This window comes from Pipra filicauda, unplaced genomic scaffold (assembly GCF_003945595.2).
Source record: "Pipra filicauda isolate LSUMZ 115617 unplaced genomic scaffold, ASM394559v2 scaffold22_size4397567_pilon, whole genome shotgun sequence".
NCBI classification, from domain to species: domain Eukaryota; kingdom Metazoa; phylum Chordata; class Aves; order Passeriformes; family Pipridae; genus Pipra; species Pipra filicauda.
In genome coordinates, this window is record NW_024104343.1 from 1,099,586 (window position 1) to 1,120,683 (window position 21,098).

A 21,098-nucleotide genomic window follows, 5' to 3' on the forward strand; every position below is an offset into this window, starting at 1 on the left:
TAGTTCCCAAACAAGTGTCTTGTATCTATCCAGCCTGGACTGTGGAAAGAAGCAGTGCAGGTCTCTCAATTTGTCCTTAGTGTAAAGGTACATATGTAAATTTAATGGCTGACAAAATATAGAGTCAGTTTGTGGGTTTTTTTTCTTCTCCATTGTGACAGGATCAAGTATACCAGGGCTATCAATCTACTGAGTTTGAAAACTATAATTATTTAGACCAAAATAAGTAAATAAAGAGATTTTCATAGTTTTATGATGTAATCAAACCTACATTCTAAAAAGTAAGGTACTTAATATTTAATTAAACAAACTGTGTTCAGAGGCTCTTTAAAGTTTTACCCAAGTTTTAAATCTAGACCAAAAGTAAATTGCTACATTTAGATCTTGGATAACAGAGTATATTGTCTGCATTTTTAGAATCAGTTTGTCCAAAAACACTTATTGTAAGCATTATTATTTTCAAGGAGAAATATATTGACAACTCCAGAGATGAGTTGTATACCAAAAGTTCACGTTTTACAGAGCTCTTAAGTATTTAATTTGCTTTAGACTCTACAGAGCATAGTGTCTGCATAGCATCAAAATAATTTAATTAATAAAATTTTGGTTTGTCTCTTGCTGGTAGATCAGGCCTCAGGAGATGACAGAATCCTGTTTTTGGGTTAAGGCAGAAGAGGACAAGTATGAGAATGCTGACATGCTTTGCAAATTGGAACTTACATTTTCTTGTCAAAAAAGGGGTAAGTAGTTGATGGTAATTTTCAGCCTTGGGCCTTAAATAAATATATGAGAAAACTTTAGAATATAACATTAATGTTCTTGTTTTTAAGTGGAATGTGTGAAGAAAAAAGTTTGTAAATCCAAGACTGCTTAAAGGAGTAATATTTAACTATTTTACTTAAAGGATGGCAAAAATTGTGTTACTGTTTTGCCAGGTGACAAGGAGCAGCACAAGAGACACAGACACAAACTTTAAAGAACAGGTGTATAAACTTACTATAGTGCCAAACAGCAAAGCATTACAAAAGAAGCAAAGAATTACAAAATGATTAGCATCCACCTAATCATTACTGCAAAGAGTATCTATAGTGATTAAAAAAGAGACATCCCCAGTTACCCTTTAATACATTACCGTAATCGGTATCCAGACCCACACATCAGCTGGAGAGCCCCTGATCTCAGTGAAGGGCGGGAGAACCACTTCTGATAACTTCTGATAACTGGGAAATCCTACTCAGTGCTTAGTGAGGCTTCCATCTTTGCTGCAAAAGGGGTCCAGCTTTTATATTGTTAAGCAAACAAGCTTACATCACTACTTAGTGAAGAAAACATCTGTCTCTCTTCTCTCCTGGCTTTTCACCCAAAGCCTGGCCAGGGCTCAGGGGAAAATCAAGGGAGTCAGTTTAGACCATTTACTGTTGAACAATGCCAGCCACCTACTTCCATGACCTTGACCAATTTCTAAATACGGAAAGATAGATACATTTCTATCTCATTAATGAACAGATACAAATGTTCACTAATAAGTGGATACCAATATGTCTTACTAACAAGCATACATGTTTACACAGGTGTAGTGTTATCATTTACATATTTTACAAATGATTATACAAAACTTTGCTTAATAATTTAGCTTATACCATGGCTAAGTATAACATTAGGTTGGAAGGTTCATCTAGAGGTCAACTCTGGCTCAGGGCCTGTTGTTCAGGCCTTAGCACTTCAGTGACCTATAGGAGCACCTCACAAAAAAACCCCCAAGAAATGCTCTCAGATAATACAGACTTTTATTTAGTCACATTTGAAAAAAATATTTATAAAATTTTGTCAGAATACTTTCATAAAGTACTACAATCTAATCTAGAGGCCAGAAGATGATGTGTTTACCCTCAGAATGCATGTTATAATTGGTGTGTTTTGGTTCCATGAAGAAGGAGAGTATTTTAGTGAATTTTTTACTTTCTGATAAACCTGTATCAACATAGATTTCCTTTGATACTTGCTTAGCTTCTTCAGCTTTTAAAGCATTGTGGAGGAACAAAATATTTGAAAATATTCCTAGCTTTAAACCTTTTCTCTCTTCCTAGTAGTAGGTTGTCTCAGTAATAATGTAGGTTATTCTGTCCCATATATAAAATGCCTATATTTCTACTGTTATTTCTTGACACAATTTTTTCTTCCTTCTTTTTTGATATTAGAGACTTAGTACTATGGGGCAGCCAAAGGGCTGCAGTGATTAATTTCTTTGGAAATTGAGATGGCGTCATTGTATTTTTAGTGTTTTAAAAAAAAATTTACTTTGGTATTTTTATTAATACAGTGCATGACATTTTCAAATTTCTTCTTTTTTGGGGTATGTTCTGGTGTGTATTCTTTTGCATAACCAAGAACTTTATTCTGCTCTTGTCAAAGCAGGCTTTTTATGCTCTTGCATTATGTCTACTGATTTTAAGTATTATAGTTTGTTAATGTTGATATTTAATAATATTAAGAATATAGTACGAAGATAAAAAGGCAAGAAAACCTCACAGACCATAGACATGTCTGCTTTAATCTATTAAAGTAAGTCCAGAACCTAATTATGGTTCCTTTATAATGTTAGGAGAATTCCCAAGAATGTTCCCTGAATTAATAGGTTGGAAGGTTTAAAAGCCACTGGGGGAAATAGTTTCTTGTGTGTAATTAAACAGTAAAATTTGGGAGACAAGATGATGTTCAGGCCAAACATGTTAATGGCTCGGAAGAGGATTGTGAGTCTCCACAGGCAGCGAGAACATTAGAGTTAACGAGATTAACATCCCTCAAAATTTAACTGAACGAACTGAATACATTGTTTTGACAAAACCTAATATAACAGAGTTATTGCATCTACAGTTGCAAAGTCAGTGAGGTACACTTTTATACCAAATGTGTGTGTGTGGGTGGGTGATTTAAGGATGTAGTCTGCAGGGACACATTTATTTCCTTTTTTACAAGTGAGGCTTACTGCTTAATCTTTTACATTTTTAAGTTTTGAAATCTCTTTCGTCTCACATGGGTGATAAAAGTGTACCATCATCTTACTTCTTCAAAGAAAGTGGAGACACTAAAGATTTTATTTAGAACAGCAAGTAGGTGTCTAAGGGGCAACATGGAACTAAATTTCATCTTTGTTCATGTGAGTGGTTTACAGAACTTTACATGAATACTTAAACACATTAGTAGACAAGACCAGGTATATCTGTATCTCTTGTTGACAACATGAATTCTAGTAAAGAGGTCGGCAAAGTAACTGCTTTTGTTCTCATGACCATGAAGAGAGGGGATACTTCGTTGTAACTTATACGTAACTTACTGTTTATGACAAAACTTACCAAAGAAATTAGAGACATCCCGTTTCCTTCACAGTCTTGAAGAGACTTAATACCAGGCTTTCTAAAGTAGAATCAGCAAGCTATTCACTGTACTCAAATTGGGAACAGTCCTTGAATGTTTCTAAAGCTTTGTCTCCAAACCCAGAAAGATGAGAAATTGAAAATGATTCTGTAGTCAAATGATGACATGCAATGAATGAGCTGGTTCTACTCTGCTGAAGGGTCTGCTTATGCACTCTTTTCACTGAAATCTTTGCATAAGAAGAGGTATCCAGTTGTGGAAGCAGGGACCAGAATGTTCAATAATGCTTTAAGTGAATTTTATTCTCATTAAGTATAATCATATTGAAGTACTCAAATGTTCGGTTGTGACATTTTGCTAGCTAATGTGCCTAAAGTATTTCAGTGTTGATCTAGAAAAGTAAGTCTCATGCCTATGTAAATAGCCCATTGAGGAAATTCTGCTAGAAAAAGGAATACAGAACAGTATAGAATAGAGTTGAAGCTTTAGCAGGTGTTTATATAGGAATTATAAATTATATTGATTCTGAAGGGGCATTGAAACAATTGAAAAACTGAAGATGTTATGGAGGTACGAAAAAAATACTACTGCAATAATTAAAAAGTAAAAAGTTCAAGACAATATTGCAAGAAACAAGTTAGCATTACAAATGTGGAAGTATGAAGAAAATGGGAAAACTCATTAAATTTATCTAGATAAATGTAAATGGAATGTTCTTCACAAACTCATTTTGAATCCATGAATTTCTTGCAAAGGATCCTCTAGCTAATATTGAAATGTACATTTAATTTTTTGAAAAAAATTAACTAAGGAGTTGGTGAGACCACTTGGAGACAACTTCAAAAGTTCAGCGGGTTCAAAGAACATTAGAAAAATTCCAGGGTAAAAGGTCCAAAAGAAATAGGAAAGGATATATTTGTAGGAAAGAGCTTTCTTTTTTGGGAAGTGAGGAGAATGGATTATACAAAGTGGTAAGGCTGGCATAGTGTGTTTTCAAGTGACATCTCTTATTGCAGCTCATGGTTCTTAATCATGGATATGAGTGCCTGGTTAGTTGGAGTAGCTTCAAGCTACTATGTTTAAGACTTACAGTACTGAAAAAAGGTAAATTTTAATATGCAATTGCTTGGTCTTGTCACCTTATAAAACAGAGAAAAGTAATGAAACGTCTATAATAAATATTCTTGGTTTGTGGAGATACTTTGAAGAGTACTGGTATGGAGAAGATCATAGCAGTAAGTTGCTGAAGTCTCTGAATAAATGTAATTAATGCAGTGAGACTCTAGTAGTTAAGCATAATGTTGGATGTGTCTTCAGGATAACTCGAGAGAGAGAACCAGCTACATGTTTGCTTACAGTAATCCTCTGGATGCTTGGAGAGTTTTACCAAGGTAATTCCCATACTTGTGAGGTTGTATAGAGAAAGCAAGAAAACAATGTCTAACCAAAAAGAAATCTTTGGAAGCATTTCAATCCAAAATGACAATTTGTCTCATGTATGTAAAATATAAGAAAGGTAGTAGTTTTATGAAATGTGTGCTTTATAATTATTGTATTGCATTTATAAATATCCTATTAATAAATTGATTTTACTTGATCCAATGACTCTTATGTTTAAAGTGTTAAAGTCCAAATGAGGATTAGAAATTGCACATCAAATATACAAGAAAGCACTTGTAAATTCTTAATTATTTTTAGCAGTATGTAGATAACTACGCTTAGTGGGAGATGGCATAAAATATTAGAAATTTACTCTTTTAGATGTTGAAGGGAACTGATCTGGTAAACTCGAGAGAGAAAGATCACATGATCTCTCTGTATTTTTTTTTTTAATCAACTAGGACAGATTTTCATCCTAATCTTATTGGAGATGGCAGTGTCTGATCCCATCACACCAGAGCTCCTGCCAGACTTGATTATTTAGAAATAAAGCACTTCTGTGGGAGTACTATCTCTGTTGGCACTTGTCTTGAAAAGGTCAATATAGTTCTAATTTTTTTCTTTTTTTTCCCCCTGTATACTCTAAGAAAAATCATCAAGGCCTAAGCTGCTATAGTGCCATCTAAGTCTCAAATATTTTAAACCAGAAAAGAGAGTAAATGCTAGCAAGAAGATCAAATTAACAATAGAAATCACTTTAGTGCTGTATTTGACCTGGCACAGTCTATCTAGCCATAAGCAAGAGAACTTGCAGTCATCCACCTGAGGATTAGGTGGAGCCCAGTATCCTCATACTTTCCTCCTCTGGAGGAGGGTTTATCAGCAGTAGTTCCAAACAGTACTCCTTGTAGAATCTTATTATTACAAAGCTGTCAGACTGCCAACAATATATTTGAATAACTTCTGCTATAATACAGCACCAAGTAACCTGAATTACCTTTTAATGGAACTGCGTGCAAGTAGAAGTAAAGCCTGCTATGTGTTTTAAGTTTGGCTGCCCTGCAGTATCATCTGAACTACCCCTGAAAGCAAAATAATTCGAAAAGGTTTGTCCACATAAAATGAAAGAAGAAAAAAAAGTTTCTTTCTGAAGACAGCAGAAATAAGTTCTGACCGTTTGCAAGAAACAGCAACCAAGTGGTATCTTGCAACTTCAGTCCATCATCTTCGCATGGAGGGAATGGATGGTATATTTAGTGTTGCACTGGTAGTAACTATATTAGTTGTTTCTGTTCTCTGCAAATAGAATATCTGCTCTTATCCTTTTTAGATATTTGTATCAAATCATATTTGTCATGTAGAGAATGATACATAAGAATCAGTCATTGACTATACTTCTGTTGTGCATTGAGCTTGGCTGGCTGCCAGATGGCCATCCAACTGCTCTTTGACAAAATAGAAAAGTTGGTATGTTGAATTAAAACAGGGATTACCAATTACTGTCAGGGCTAAAAAGACCCAATTTAGGGAAAATTAATTGAACGTACTTTATTTTTTCTAATGTCCTATCATGGATAGGAGAAACCTTCAGTTGTTCAGACTGTTAAATGTATTTGAAGAAGTAGAATGTGAGTAACTCCTAAAACCTGACTTTCATCTCCAGATAAAATGTGTGGTAAACAAAAAATGGAAAACCCAAAGAGGACATTAGTATGCCAGTGGTTAAAATAGTCTGACAATAGCATTTGTTTTGTAGTTTGATTCTTTTTGAAGCTAAAAACTGTGGTATCTTTTCCCCTTTAGTCTGCTTCTTTGACAATTTCCTAGGATGAAATCTCCCATGAATTAATTGTTAATTATGAATTATTGAATGACTGTGACATGAGTGCCCTAATCTATGTCAAAATCATCAGTAAATCAGATCATTCTTCTGATAGGACTGTAGGAAAGAGGCAGTCTATCAGGAGATGTTGTAAATAGTATTAGAAAAACTTCTGTTACCAGATAGGGTACTTGGATTTTTTTTTCATCTAGGAAATAGTTGTCAGATAGTGAAAGGATATTATTGAAGAGTTTGTTACAGCACGTATAAGCATCTACCTAAGCAGAGTATTATGATGCCATAAGTTTAATTTATTTTAAATTAATTTTTTTCTTTATGACAGAGTTGCAGTATATGCTATTATTAGGTGACTGTTTCTCACCTTCTACACACAGACTATTGTTTCCTGTCAGCTCCAAAACAGATTGAGTGAAGTGCTTGGACAGAGTAGTTCTTTTAGTTCACCTTTACCTTTTTCTTTCAAACGCCTAATTCCTTTCTTTTTTTTTTTTGGTTAATTGCTGATTTGTACACAAAATGCAATATCAGTCTGCAGTGATTTCATGTTTGATGAAAATATGACAGTATATTCAGGCTAACAAAAGCACTGTGCTCCCATATCTCAACACTGGTAGAGGAAGCCTTTGAAGGCTTTATGTCTTAGAAGCAATGAGTATTCCCTTATTGATATCTACTAGAGAATGTTTTCACAGTGTGAATAACTAAAATTTTAGAGGAGATGGATATTATTTTCATGTATTGAGACACTAAAAAAAGTCTGATCAGTTTCGTAAGTCCTAAACCGTAAACACCAATGGAACAGAAAAGCAGGTTTGGAACTTAAAATGCAAGTTAAAAAAGGTCATCACAGTGCCCTTGCTCAGTCTAATAATTTTGTTTATTTAATGGAAAATACTCATTTTAAGAGCTTAAATATGTTTGTCCCTATACTAGCAAGGATCCTGCACTAATTAATTTGCTAGCATTTGTATCACATGGGAGGTATAAAACTCTATACACCTGCTACAAACCTATTTTCATGGGGTTATACCTCCTTTGTAGTTTTGCTGTGTTTATGCACTAAGTGCTTTTGATGAATTTCTAATCTAACATTGCAAGCATTTATATCTGACTAAAGGTAACACTATGTTTGAGTGTAATAAAATCTTCATTACAACACTGCTTTTATTGTAGCCTTTTTTTATTGTGAGCCGAGAAAAATAATTTGCTTGCAAGAAATGTTTCACAAACCTTTGGCAAACCTTCAAAGTCACTGTTGATGAAAATTATTAGCATTTAAATTTCCATAAGCACTAGTTTTCATCCTCTAAAAAATCTACCATTTAGTTTTTCACTGAATGGCATGTTTCAGAGAAAATTCATTTCAAGGACAATTCATTTGTGAAAAACAAACAAAAAAAATCAAGAAGATTATATGTTAATGGAGCAGTGATGTCCAATTAGGCAGCTGTTAGACAGTACTTGGGTAGACACTGGTATGCCATGCAGACTTTAGCAGTGTATTTGGCAGAGTCTTGGGTTCTGTTTACAATTGATCTGGTTCAGCTGGAACAATATTTTAGTTTATTCATATGCAAAAAGTGGTTAGACATTTTCTTTTCTTACTCATTAAGATTATATACTCTTCTTTACCAACTAACTTCATGTAAATATGACCTGGCCTTATCTAATACATAATTTATTTCTGTAAGTAAAGTAAGGTCATATTTAAAAAACAGTAAGTTGAGTACTTCATGTGAATGATTGTGAAACAGACTTCCATTGTGGGCTGCTGTTTTCCTCTGTGTGATCTCAATGTGATGAATTTCTCATAAATTTTCTTCATTCTAAATAGATTTTTCTAGTCTCTAAATGTCTTGCCTTGGTAGTTTCCTAATAGATGTTTTAACAGGACTCTTTCAATATGTTATATAAAACAAGCATCCCCATGAAGGACATGCATATTGTGAAAGTCTTGTAGATGGGGTCCTCCCCCATTAAGAGCAATCAGGTTCTGAAGGTTATGAAATAATTGAGAGAATTTAATAGATCTGAAATTGTAGGATTTTTTGGGGAGGTTAAATCAGAGCTTTAACAAAATTTTATTTTTTACATAGGATATAATTCTGAAAACTTACCTAGTAGGGCAGGATGTGTTTGCAGTCTTGTTGTTGCCTGGCACAATAGTTAAATATTTACAGTGAAATGGTAGTTGTGTTTTCAGATACATTCTTCTTGTGCATCAGTTTGTTGCTTTCAATGTCATTTAAATTTAAGAGAATGAAAGCACTGGACAGCATATTCCGTAGCTTTTAACAACTTTGTATTTCTGTTTTATGGCTTTGCTGCCCCACTTTTCCTATTTTTAGAAGTTAGTGGGGCTCTACTTTTCTTTTTAACTCACGAGGTAGTTCTTCTACAACCTCACTCACCTCTATCATCACCTGAGTAATGAAACTTAGAAATTTTATCTGCTCTATTACTCAGCTTAACAGTTGTAAAGACTAAATGTTTCCTGCTGTGCAGTCTGACTTGTCCTTTGATATAGAAATGCCTTTTTCCAAAATGGTAAATGCATATGTATAGCTGGCAAGGGTAACAAACTAGAAAGAGACTGCTTAGGGTGACTGCTTATCTTTGCAGTTCTTAGACTATGCGGTGTAATGCCTTGTGGCATTTAAAATTTGACTGCAATGTAATTGATATCTGTGAAGCAGAATTTTGGAGTTTGTTGCTGGCGTTTCAGTGTAAGATCTTGAGAAGTATTGGGTCATCTATTCGAAAAAGTGGGAAGATAGATAAAGCAAGTCAGTGCTCAGCAAGATTGTTTGAATGAAAACTACTGCCAAAGCTGACAAAATAGAAGGTAGATATGGAGCTGGATTGCATGAAGAGAAGACTGGGATCCAAGGCACAGTTGCATATTGCAGGAAAAATCTTGGTAGGTAATGCTGGTGTGAAAAGAAACAAACGTGGATAGATGTAGCTAAAACCAAACCAGGCTAGATCATCTTAGCTGCAAAAAGCCAAAAGAGAAAGTTTATTTTCAGTACTAATCTGGTAGTATGAATTGCTCTTTTATTGCTCTGTAGAGGAGAAACAGTAGTGATCAATGGAGGACTGTACTTGGTCAAACCTGAAAAAGGGGATGATAGAATCCATTTGCTGCTACCAGTTGACTCTCAAAATGCACCTCTTAGTCTTCCATATTCACCAGAATAATGGGAGAGGTAGTGAGCAAGTGGGGATAAATGGCCAGATAAGCTGAGCTGTGCAGGTGCATTCTTTATAATAAATAAAAAGAATTTCAACCACTTGAACAAAAATAGGTTTTTGAGAACAGGATACTCATATGCGCTGGAAGTAAACAGTTCTGATCTTCAGGTTACTGTTGCTGAGAACCTGGGAGTACAGACCAAAACTCAAAGTATGAAGCATATTTGTGACTAAATAAAAGCCCTCCTGAAAGTACAGTGGCAAAAATAAGTCAGTATGAAAAGAGTTAGAGAAAATAAGCACAAAGCGTTTCTTGTGTCAAGGAGCTCGTGTCCCTCTGATTTGTCAAGGAAATAACATGATTCATTTTGCTAGAACTCATGCCTACCTTTAGGGTGAAATGGAAATTACATTACGCTTAATTTCCTTAAAAATAATAACAAAAAATTGCTTAATTCATACCACTCTTAGTGTTTGTTCTGGACTGTCTATACAGCTCTTGGTACTTAGGAGACTCCAGTCTCTGAAGCTAAGGCTTATTCTTTGATCAGCAGTTGGATTTCTTTGTTTACTCAGGGAAATATTTCAGTCTTTGGGGGGGGAAGTTATATAGATTTAATCAAATTATGATTCTGCTGCAAGAACCACATTTACAGATAATGATATTCAAGTCTAATAGAATAAATACTTTGTTACTGTTTACTTGTAGAACTACTAAATAATTTTTATGCATATGAGATTAGACTAATTCCTCAAAAGTCAGCAAGGTCTAGTGACTAGGTAGTCAACTATTATGCATATGTGAATGTAACAAGAAGAGAGGGATAAAATCTTATTCTACAGCACTTAGAGATGTTAATTAATCAATATAGAAAAGAGTCAAACTGGTTCAAAGCAGACTTATTTTTTGCTTTTTGTCTTTGTCCAACATTTAAAAATTTGTGGCTAATACAAAGATATGTGACCAGATAGTAAAAAAATACTATTATTATTGTTCTTGTATGATAAATTATATTTTTCTCCATAAAAGATGTGTGAAATAACCAAATCTGCATACTAAACTGATTATGCAGAATCCCTATTATAGAATCTACATCATCTTCAGTCTCACAGAACTATAGCACAGACTTGGAAGAGCAGGAAATCAAGCAGCTTTAATTATAGAAGTTTTGTTTGCATGAATTGCTGAAGGAATGAGATGATTTCTGGACAGAGGTTTAAATGCATGCTAATGAGAAAGTCTTTTAATATTTAGCCTAAAACTACATTCACAGTATTTGTCTGATATGCCACCTTTGGCACCTTGTTAGACTATCAAATGCCTATTTTTCATGCAGAAATACCTATCCTTTTTAACATAAGATAATTTGCAGTGAAGTTACACTCAGTTTATAGTGTGATGTGGTATTAATGTGTTCTCTAGCCAATAAAAACAGGAATTGACTTGCAATTCCATTGTTGCTCTCGTTTAGTTTCTGTCAAATAGTGTGTGAGATACAACAGCGTTTCAGTGAGAATGGATGCTGCAGTTCTCTCCCACTTGCTTTTTAGTAAAATATTCTGAAATGCTGAATATTCTCAAAGCTTGCTTGCAACGGATGCTTTCCCAGTTTCAGTCTCTTTGTCTGTTTACAGTTGGCTGATCACTTCATTCCTTAATGTACCACAAGAGTGTCTCATAGTACAGTAAATGATCTGTGTTCTGAATAGGTATTACAGATTTGGTGAAAGAGGAGAGAAAACTCTAAGAAATACAAACGTTGGAAGTAATGTCAATTGTACATCTGTAGTAATGCTGAAGAAATATGATTCTGTAATTGGAGGATGCATAGGTATGCTTTCAATTAGAAGACTCTTTTGCACTTTTTTGGAAAAGTGAAGTCAGTGTTATTTCCTGCAAGATTTGTTTTCCATGAAATTAGCAAGTGGCATCTTGTAACCCAGAACTAAATTGCTTCATTGATTCCTGTTTGTGTCATTTTTAGTATTTGTCTTCTGTATTAGGAAGAGCTTTTAGCAGAATAATTTAAATTAAAGAAAACGGTAGCATTTTCTTTGCTATTTATATAGAATAGTACTCTGAATATTAAATTTTTGAGTATATTTAAATATTGCTAAGTACTTAGGCTGCGAATTAATGGAAAAAAATCTTTTGTGGGTTATAAATCACGTACCTAAATTACAAAAATTTCCTTCACTCTTTATATTTTCCCTTGTAGTAGTGATTAAAAGCTTTTAATGTACAACTTGTGAAATACTGTGCTAAGATTAGAACACTGATATATCCTTGGAAAATTGTGCTGCATATTACCATGTAGTCTTCAGTTATACTCTCCAGTCCTGAGGAAAAGTTAAGGTAATTTACACATGTTTGGTGTGCATCCTGTTTAACGCCTTGTTGAAATTGGAACTTTTTTGTCTCTAAATAATGTATATATTATAACTAAACAAATGGGCTTTATTTCTGATTTGAAATAAATCCTGATATCCTAGTTTCACAGTTGAGGACTACATGCCTCTTTACATTTTATTTTACTACACATCTCATGCCACTGAATACAAGTAAATAGCATGTGCCTTTTCGTAGAGTTTATTTGGCTCTAACTTAAGTGCACTCATGGAAAATATGCTTTAAAATATGAGGAAACTTATGCAAAGGGAAAGTACAGAATATAGGCAAACATGAAAGGCAATGAAGTTTCTTGAAAGGATTTTTACCAGATAGTTTTGTGGTGCTGAATACAAACAAAGATAAGCAGTAGCTGGGAAAGTCACATGAATATAGTATCTAGTATACATTATAATTTTTTTTTAATGTAGATTTCTGGGAAGTGGTAGGAGAAGGCAGGGACTATTTGCACAAAACCAGCCTGTGGATGTATGACAGCACTACTAGGTTAAATTTCCTTTGAGAATGATATACATGCTTTTTGTTTCAACAACTTAGTTCTGGCACTGCAGTATAGGAGACTTGCAATAATCAAGCATGTTTTACTGGTTTTAGTATATCAATGATATTTCACAGTGATTTATTTGGAGAAAAAAAGAAGCTGCTTGCATCTTTCAAGAAGTTGGATAGGTGCATTACTATCAGAAGCAGCACTGATAACACTATATTACTCTTCCCTTTTTTTGTTTTATTCTTTTTAAAATCTAGAAAGAACAGATGTCGTTTACTGTAATTAACCATGTCAACCTAAAAACTTCCCCCTGTTTTACATTCAGATATACACCGATAAGTATATCGATATAAATTAATCATGATAGTTATAATGGCTTGTTTCCCTTATAGGTTGCTATAGAAAAATATTGGTTTATGGTATTTAATAAGTCTTTACAATATGGAGCTACGGCTCTTATTTACTGAACATTGCATGTGAGATTCCTTGTACCCCTAAGGAAAGAAAACAGTCTGGTATCTGAATAATCTGGTGTCTAGAGGTATGTGATGCAATTTCCTTGTACTATAGACACCTTCATGAGTATGTTATGTATAAAGCCATTTTAGCTGTTATAGTTTCTGATAAATGGACTTGTTTGGCTTTGTTAGTGTTCTTCTCTTTCAAGGCTTTCATCAAGAGAAACAGAACTTTAATTGACCGTGTCTAAGGTCACAAAATTAAATAAATGATCATTGACTCATTTCATATGTTTTTCTCAGTAATTTTTTTTAGATTTTTTTCTGTATTAGACCTATCTGTCCAAAATCAATAGTTAAATTGGGCACTCTTCTGAACAGCCTTGAATAATTGGCTTATTACAGTGTATATTAAAGCATATAATCTAAATGAAGGTATGCTCCATTTACCTTTACTTGCAGTCTCATCATGGCTTGAGACTATGAGAGTTAAGTGTTTAGTATGATGAGTACACAGATTCTTAACAGTATAACTTACGAACTTAGACAGAACACTCTGTAATTATGTGATCTTTTGCTTGACACACAATGCATTGAAGCTTCTAAGGCCTCATTTACTATTCCTAGTGTCCTACTTCAACCACTGTTAATGTAGTGGGCAACCTTTAAATGTGTCTAAAGAGATCTTACAATTAGATGTAAACTGTAGAGTGCTAAGTAGAAACTTCCTAAACTAGAATATATTAATGCATGCAATTGTATCCAGCTTGAGTGCATGAGATCAGTCAGATCTGTTGGCCTATAGAAGATTTGTAGTAATAACTTCTGTTTCTGAGAAAAAACAAACAACCCCCTCCCAAATGACCTGCCTCCCTTGCTCTTTGGAACACTTAATCTCTTTCACTAGTTAATTTTCTAATGATTTTTAAAGATGTGCTTTGGAAGTAAGTTGAAATTTTTTATCAGACATTTTGGCAAAAATTAATACAGAAATACTTAATATTAATTTCTGATGTTTATGAGCTTAAGCCAGAATTAATTGTATGAACCGGCATCTAATTTTAAAACAAACAAACAAACAAAAAAGCCACTACAGAAATACAGCCAACAGCTAAAATGTGAATTTCCTTCCATTCTTGCCTTACATTTGTCGGGTTAAACCAAAACAAAACAGTGTGTTTGCCATCCATCTGTCGTGTGTATATCAAATGCTGTATTGTAGAGACTGCAAAAGACTTCATGTGCAGATGCATCAGGCATTGTTAAAAGGGAAATGGGTGGGATTTAGGATGAATAAACACTGATTGCCATATGGAGAGAACTTTATCATAATAGCATGGTGGTTGGTTGCTTCAAGTGCATTTATGATTTTACCAGTTACTCTCTTGCTGATATCTCTCAGCATCATATTGCTTTTGAAAGAGTGTTATTTATGCTGTTAAACTCCAGGATGCTGTTCCAGGTAACCGATGGTGTATGAGTAGAGCACAGTATGAAAGCCTGTATAAACAACTGTTAGGGAGAGAGATTGCTTGTCAGTAATTGGACTCAATTGAGGCATGTTATTTATGTGTATGTATGTAACTTTTTCTATTTTGAATATACAAGGATGAATGTAAAGCTCATGCACCCCATTTGTATGGAAACATCTCCTCCTTTTGGGAAGAACATGTAGAAAGGAACATGGTGACAGTATATGCCTTGAGAAATGGCAGTGGCTCAACTACTATGGTATACTTGTGCCCTTACACTAGCAATTATAATTGCTCTATTTCTCAGTGCTGCCTTTGTAAGCTAGGTGCTACAAAAAACAACTGATAAATTACTGATTTTAAACTGTACCTGAAATCTTTCCTGCCTCCCGAAGGCTGCTTGCTACTAGTTGTTTTATGCAGAAAACTAGGTCTTGTGCTACCTTTCTTTATTTTTGTCTGTTTTTGATGATGCTTGCCCAGCATTCTGTTTGGAATAGACATAGTGGTCTGTCTCCATGCTATCATTATGTGTGGTCTTTACTAAGGCAGTGGAAAATTTTAATTTAAGTCGGTCTTTTTAATTGAAAAAATATTTTTTTCCTTAGACAACTCTCTTCTGTTACTGCAGTCCCATGTTTCAACTTATTCCAAAGTGAAGAATTTGGGCAGGATATTGGTTTTGAATGGACCTTCCATGCAATTTTTTTCCTGCATCTGAAGTCAGAGTTGCTACTGAAAATCTGCTTTCCTTTTTACAGATTTTTTTTCATCACTAATTTTTTTTATCCTAGTAGAAAGAGTTAGTAATTTCTGGTGTAGTAATTTCAGATATCTCTCTGAAAAAAACAATTTTTATCCTTTTATCATGAAGGTAGCCTTCTAACTGTGAATGATTTTTAAGAAATAATGTTTCTCCAGATATGGAGATTTTTCTGTTCCTGAAATGGAACACTTTAATTTCAACAGCTTCCTCACAAACTAGAGATAAATGTAGAGGAAGTTATCCTCTGAATTCCAAAAGGTTGAGTTTTGGGGCAGGAAAAGCAACAGATAATGCATCACTGAAGTGATTTTTTAGAAGAGATAGGGAACATTTTCAGCACAGTTCGTTAAGAGAGTTGGACATTTGAAAGATTTTTTTTAATGTTATTTTGTAAGTAATCTTGTTAGGTTTTGTGGTTTATTTACGCTATAATAACAATAATGTGTAATAGGTAGATATATAGTATTCTGTTGCAGAAAGGCAGATATATGTTGGATTTTTTCAATGATACATCCTTTTTCAATTATAGCAAATCATACTTGGAATTTTGGGGAAGACTGGAAGATTAGGGGATAGCTGTTTTCTTCACCCCAGAGAAAGAACAATATTAAGAAAACTAAGAGCTCTATTTTCCTGTAACTTGTTATGAAATGCAACTATACAACTATATATGTGGTTGTTTTCCTTTGTGGTTTGTTTTAACATTGTGTACTTGATCTGAATTATGTTGTTATATTCCTAAATATGACACTGATCTTCTTGCAGAGGAGTTTGGTAAAGTTATCAGATAGTTTTGTAAAGGTGGTTTGTGATTTGGGAGTTGTATAAATAATTCCTGTTATTTTATTTATTTTATTAGTGTTAAACTTATTGAATGACAAGCTAAGCTTCAATTTACATCACGTGACAATTTGATTAATACTACATCTCTTATTGAGCTGTGAGCTCACATATTTCAGTATTTGTCATGTGTTCTGGAGAAATTTCTGTCTTAGAAAATACAATACACCTGGGTCATTAAAGCCTAAAATATGTTAGGATTTCTGTAGTTGCTAATGAAATGTCTTGAAAGCTGCTGGACAGGACAGATGACTTTTAAAACTAATTGTAATTCACTGAGGCACCCTATAATCTATAAGAAAGTTCACCTCTACACTGTTCCTGTCCAGTTGTTGTCTCAAACAATTATCAGCAAGTTATTGTTCTGGTATGAGCCACGATATGCTTGAAAGTGAGATGAAAAAAATTAATGAGGGTGCATGAATGCTGGTTAAGTAGATACAGTTTATGCTCTCCACATTCTCCACTATGACTGTTGAGATTGAGGCAATGTACTCTGAGACCACACAAACAAATATACTGATTGACAACTCTTGATTTAGCAGGGAAAAATGTTGGCTAAAGCCACATTTTGTTTCTGTGTAATGCTTGAGGCACTTGTGCACATAAGGACCTTGAATTTAACTTATACAGTGTAGCATTACTGTTTTTTTCTTTATTCAGTTATATAAATCCATTTCATTGCTTTTATTATAGTAAATAGTATATAGTTTTTAGTGATGATTGCAAGGGAATCATGCATCATTTACTGGTTATAGCAAGGGAATACTGAGGGGATTTATATTTATTTTTGCTGGGAAAAAAAGGCTTAGCACCTTTTCTGTAAGTTAATTTCAAAAATGACAAAGGACTTTGTTTTGTAGATTCATTAGTTCATTATCAATGATATGCAGAAACACTGAACAGTTTTTCTACAAAATTATAATCAATGATAGAGAGGTAGACGAAAAAAAATGGGACCAAGGCGTGTATCATATTCAGCATATAAAAGTAAATTATGCTAGACTGTTGATAAAATTTTATTTCTTTTGAGAAGGTGACAGTTTTTCTAAGCAAAATAAATATGATAGACTTAACCTCTGGACCGCAGTAGGATTGCCACTGTGCCAATATTAATGAAAAGTGGGATTAGCTGCAGACTCATAAAACAGGTAAATTGAGGAGGATGTGAGGAATATTGAAAAAGGATACACTGGACTATGAGGCTATTAGTTTTGGGAATAATTATTTGTTAAATAGTCTCAATGATTTGTTGCATATGTTAAGAAAAGGCCTAACTTTATGATGGCAGAGTTCGGATGCATTCTGAAGTTGAAAGAGGGTAGGATGTTACAGAAGCTGGATGAGTAGAAGAAAGACAAATTTGTGAACAAAGCCACATACTTAAGTATGATTGGGAAATTTTGCTGTTACTTTTAAGTCCCATTAATTCTGAAGGAACTTGTTCTAGTTAAGTGCATTTCAAGTCATGTCAGAATATTTATACTACGTATATGATATACAAAATCAGAACCATAGGATTTCTTTCATACAAACCTTTAACTGTAACTTTTGTTTGTATTTCAACAGAAATTTTGGCACATAACAAAGAAATTTTAATATGTTAAATCCTTTGTTCACATTGCTAAATGCTACTGTATTTGCCTCACTGGTATTTAACAGCATGCTACTTAGTCCCCAGCCTGTGTCTAATCATGGCAGGGGCAGTACAGAGAGAAGGATAGGAAGAACAACAGTTGCCTTTATGGTAAAGTTTTGTAGCAGTCACTAAAGTTTCTTACTAGCTTTGTGTAGCCTTGCTGACATTCATCTGCTAATAGTTGATGATGGAGATCTACAGTAGCTGACTGAGTACTTACAAGATGGCAGAGAATTGGTGGTGTTTGAGAATGAAGAGTGTAGGTGTACCTATGTCAGAAGAAAGCAAAGAAACCTGGTGATTAATCATCTGAGAAAGAAGCAGTCTGAAATAAGCTAACACTTATCCAGTCCAATCAAATGCATTTGGTATTGTCTAAGAGCATGGCATAGAACTTGCCTTCCGTTGTAGTCAGGGAAGCAGAACCTAAAAACTGCAGGTGCTTATGCCTGAAATTCAACAGTATAAAGAAAAACTTTAGGTTTGTGCTAGAATCTCTGATTTTTATTTCAGTTTATGTACGTATATGTGTTTTTATATATGTATGTATCAACTGTTTACTGAAAAAATAAATAAAGGCAAGGAAGAAGAGCAGAACAAATCCTTGATTTCACAGAGTTGTTTCCAGTAGGGAAGCATTGTTGTTAATGTGTTTACAAGCTACGCTTTGTATTGTGACTTTCGGTTCTACTGTCCCAGACTCAAGACAGATTAAATCACACATGCATAGAAGCTGCTGGTATAGCCAGGTGTAGAGAATAAATGGATTAGAAATCTTTAATTAAAAAAGCAAAGATCGTGTTGTAGGGCTGAGCTGTTTTCTTATTCTCTAAGAAGAGTGTTAGAAAGGGTAACAAATTATTTCAACCACAAGAAATAAGTAAAAACTAATTGCGAAAAAATTTAAACTGCAGATTGGTTCTGGACAACTAGATCAGAGAGGTTCAGGCACACTTACCTTGTGAATGAATCTTTAAGAGAAAGACCTCAATATTTTGAAGGTAGACTTACAAAAATAAGAAAACTTGTATGTTGTGCTTTGCTATAGCAGTGACCTGGACTTTGGACCATGAGTTCCTATTTTACATTTATTAGATAACAAAGTAGTTAGTATTATTGTTGCAAAAATCTACAAGTAAGGGATAGATTTGAACTCCTTTGTTTTCTCTCCCCCGTCCCCATACATCACATAAGGTAAATGTTTATGAACAGGAGGTTTATCCAGGGGTGTGTGAGGCAGAGGATGGGCCGCAGATTGCAGGATGAGAAATCCCCAGTGATTTGTCTGATTTTTGGCTTGCCTCCCAGATTTCCCAGCTCCCCAAGGATTGTAGCAAGGAGTAAGCAGTCTTGCACTGAAGGTTCAAACCCCCCAGCATTTGACTTGCAAGGCCACTGCTACCTTCAGGTTGCCATTCAGCATAATGTCATCATCTGGAGATCTGGAGATACTTGCACTGCCTGGTTGTATACCAGTATCTGATGTCTTAGGTTGGTAGAAGTGACCCATCCTGATCTCCAGGCATACTTCAGGTGCTTTGAGGTACTTCAGGGGCTGATATGGGAGTGCTGTTTATTCTCTCTGATGTCCTTGGTCTCCTGCAGCCTGGGTAACTTTGCAGTCCACTGCTGACCGTGGATTCCTCATTCAGTTTCAATGAGGATACACCAACTCCTTCCTAGTAATCCCAGTTTGCTATTCTCTCCCATCCTTCTAATTTAATGTGATAGCCAATTTTGTGAATTTGTTCTATGCCATATTTCAGTGGCAGGCAAATCTGGTGCTGCTAATTGGGAGGGGTTCAATTCTCTTTCTTGTTTAATACTGGGGTTTCCATGGCTGTATAGGGAAATGGCACAACTGAAAACTAGCTTCTGGGATTCACTAGATAAAAGTAGTGTCAGGAAAATGGTGGACAGCTTTTTTCAGATGCAGTGCAGCTTCTACTCAACTGGGATCATGGAATGGTGCTCTTTGAGCAACAGGGCAGATGCATCAGTTCGTTGATGCTGAAGGTAATAGGCCTGACTGATTTCTTCTGCCCTGCACCTGGTTATATGGTCTGCCCCACTCTGGTGCTTGTTTATTAGTCCACAAGTTGATTAATCTTGCTACTTTGATTACAAACTTTTTTTTCCCTTGATAATTTTTCTGACATTTTTATGAGTTCAAGTTTTTAAAGTACATTGATTATTATGCTGACTTTTTCATAAATTCTAAGAATATGCAACTAAGAGAAAAGCTGAGTGTCTGAGGAAAGGAATGAACTCCCATCTATTACCAGCAGTGCTCAGCTATGTCTTTATACTGTGATTTGTGGAATCATAGAATAGTTGGGGTTGGAAGGGACCTTTAAACGCCATCTGATCCAACCCATCTGCAATAAGCAGGGACATCTTCAATGAGATCAGATTGCTCAGAGCCCCATCCAACCTGACCTTGAATGTTTCCAGGGATGAGGCATCCACCACCTCTGAGCAGCCTGTTTCAGTGTTTAGCCACCCTTATTGTAAAAAATTTTCATCGGTATGCCTAGTCTAAATCGACCCTCCTTTAATCCTAAGTTAAAGCCCTTGTCCTGTCACAACAGACCCTACTAAAAGACTGCCCCATTTTTCCTATAACCCCCCTTTAAGTATTCAAAGGATGCAATAAGGTCTCTCTGAACCCTTCTCTTCTCCAGGCTAAACAACCCCAGCACTCTCAGCCTGTCTTCGTAGGAGAAGCGCTCCAGCTCTCTGATCATTTGTATGTCCCTTCTCTGGGCCCACTCAAACAGGTGCATCATGTCTTTTCTGTGCTGAGGACCCCAGAGCTGATACAGTACTCCAGGTGGGGTCTCACGAGACAGAATAGAGGGGCAAAATCACCTCCCTTGACCTGCTGGTCGCACTTCATTTGATGCACCTTAGGATATGGTTGTCTTTCTGGGCTAGAAGTGCACACTACCGACTTGTCCAGTCTTTCATCCACCAGCACCCCCAAGTCCTTCTCCGAAGGTGAAAAAATTTGGATTACTCTATGTTCAAAACTCAAGCTCTGAAAACATCTGTATTAAATTGAAAGTTAAGATTATGATGAAACAATTTTGACAGTGTAGTGAATTAAGGTATAAAAAGGAAAAAGATACTTCTACTTATTCCTGTAAATCAATAATTATAAATACTAACGGTTTGAAAACTTGCACAGAAGGAACAACTGAAAATAGCTTGTATGTTGAACTTTGATC

General features: G+C 35.0%; 1 protein-coding gene across 3 annotated transcripts in view; it reads left to right on the forward strand.

The window, feature by feature from the left end:
- DIAPH3 (diaphanous related formin 3) overlaps positions 1-21,098 on the forward strand; it is a 206,110-nt gene that overhangs the window by 51,100 nt on the left and 133,912 nt on the right. For all 3 annotated transcript variants that reach the window (XM_039381538.1, XM_039381539.1, XM_039381540.1), the window contains exon 16: positions 626-740. In XM_039381538.1, the coding sequence (XP_039237472.1) occupies positions 626-740 (115 nt within the window). The remainder of the gene's footprint in view (positions 1-625; positions 741-21,098) is intronic.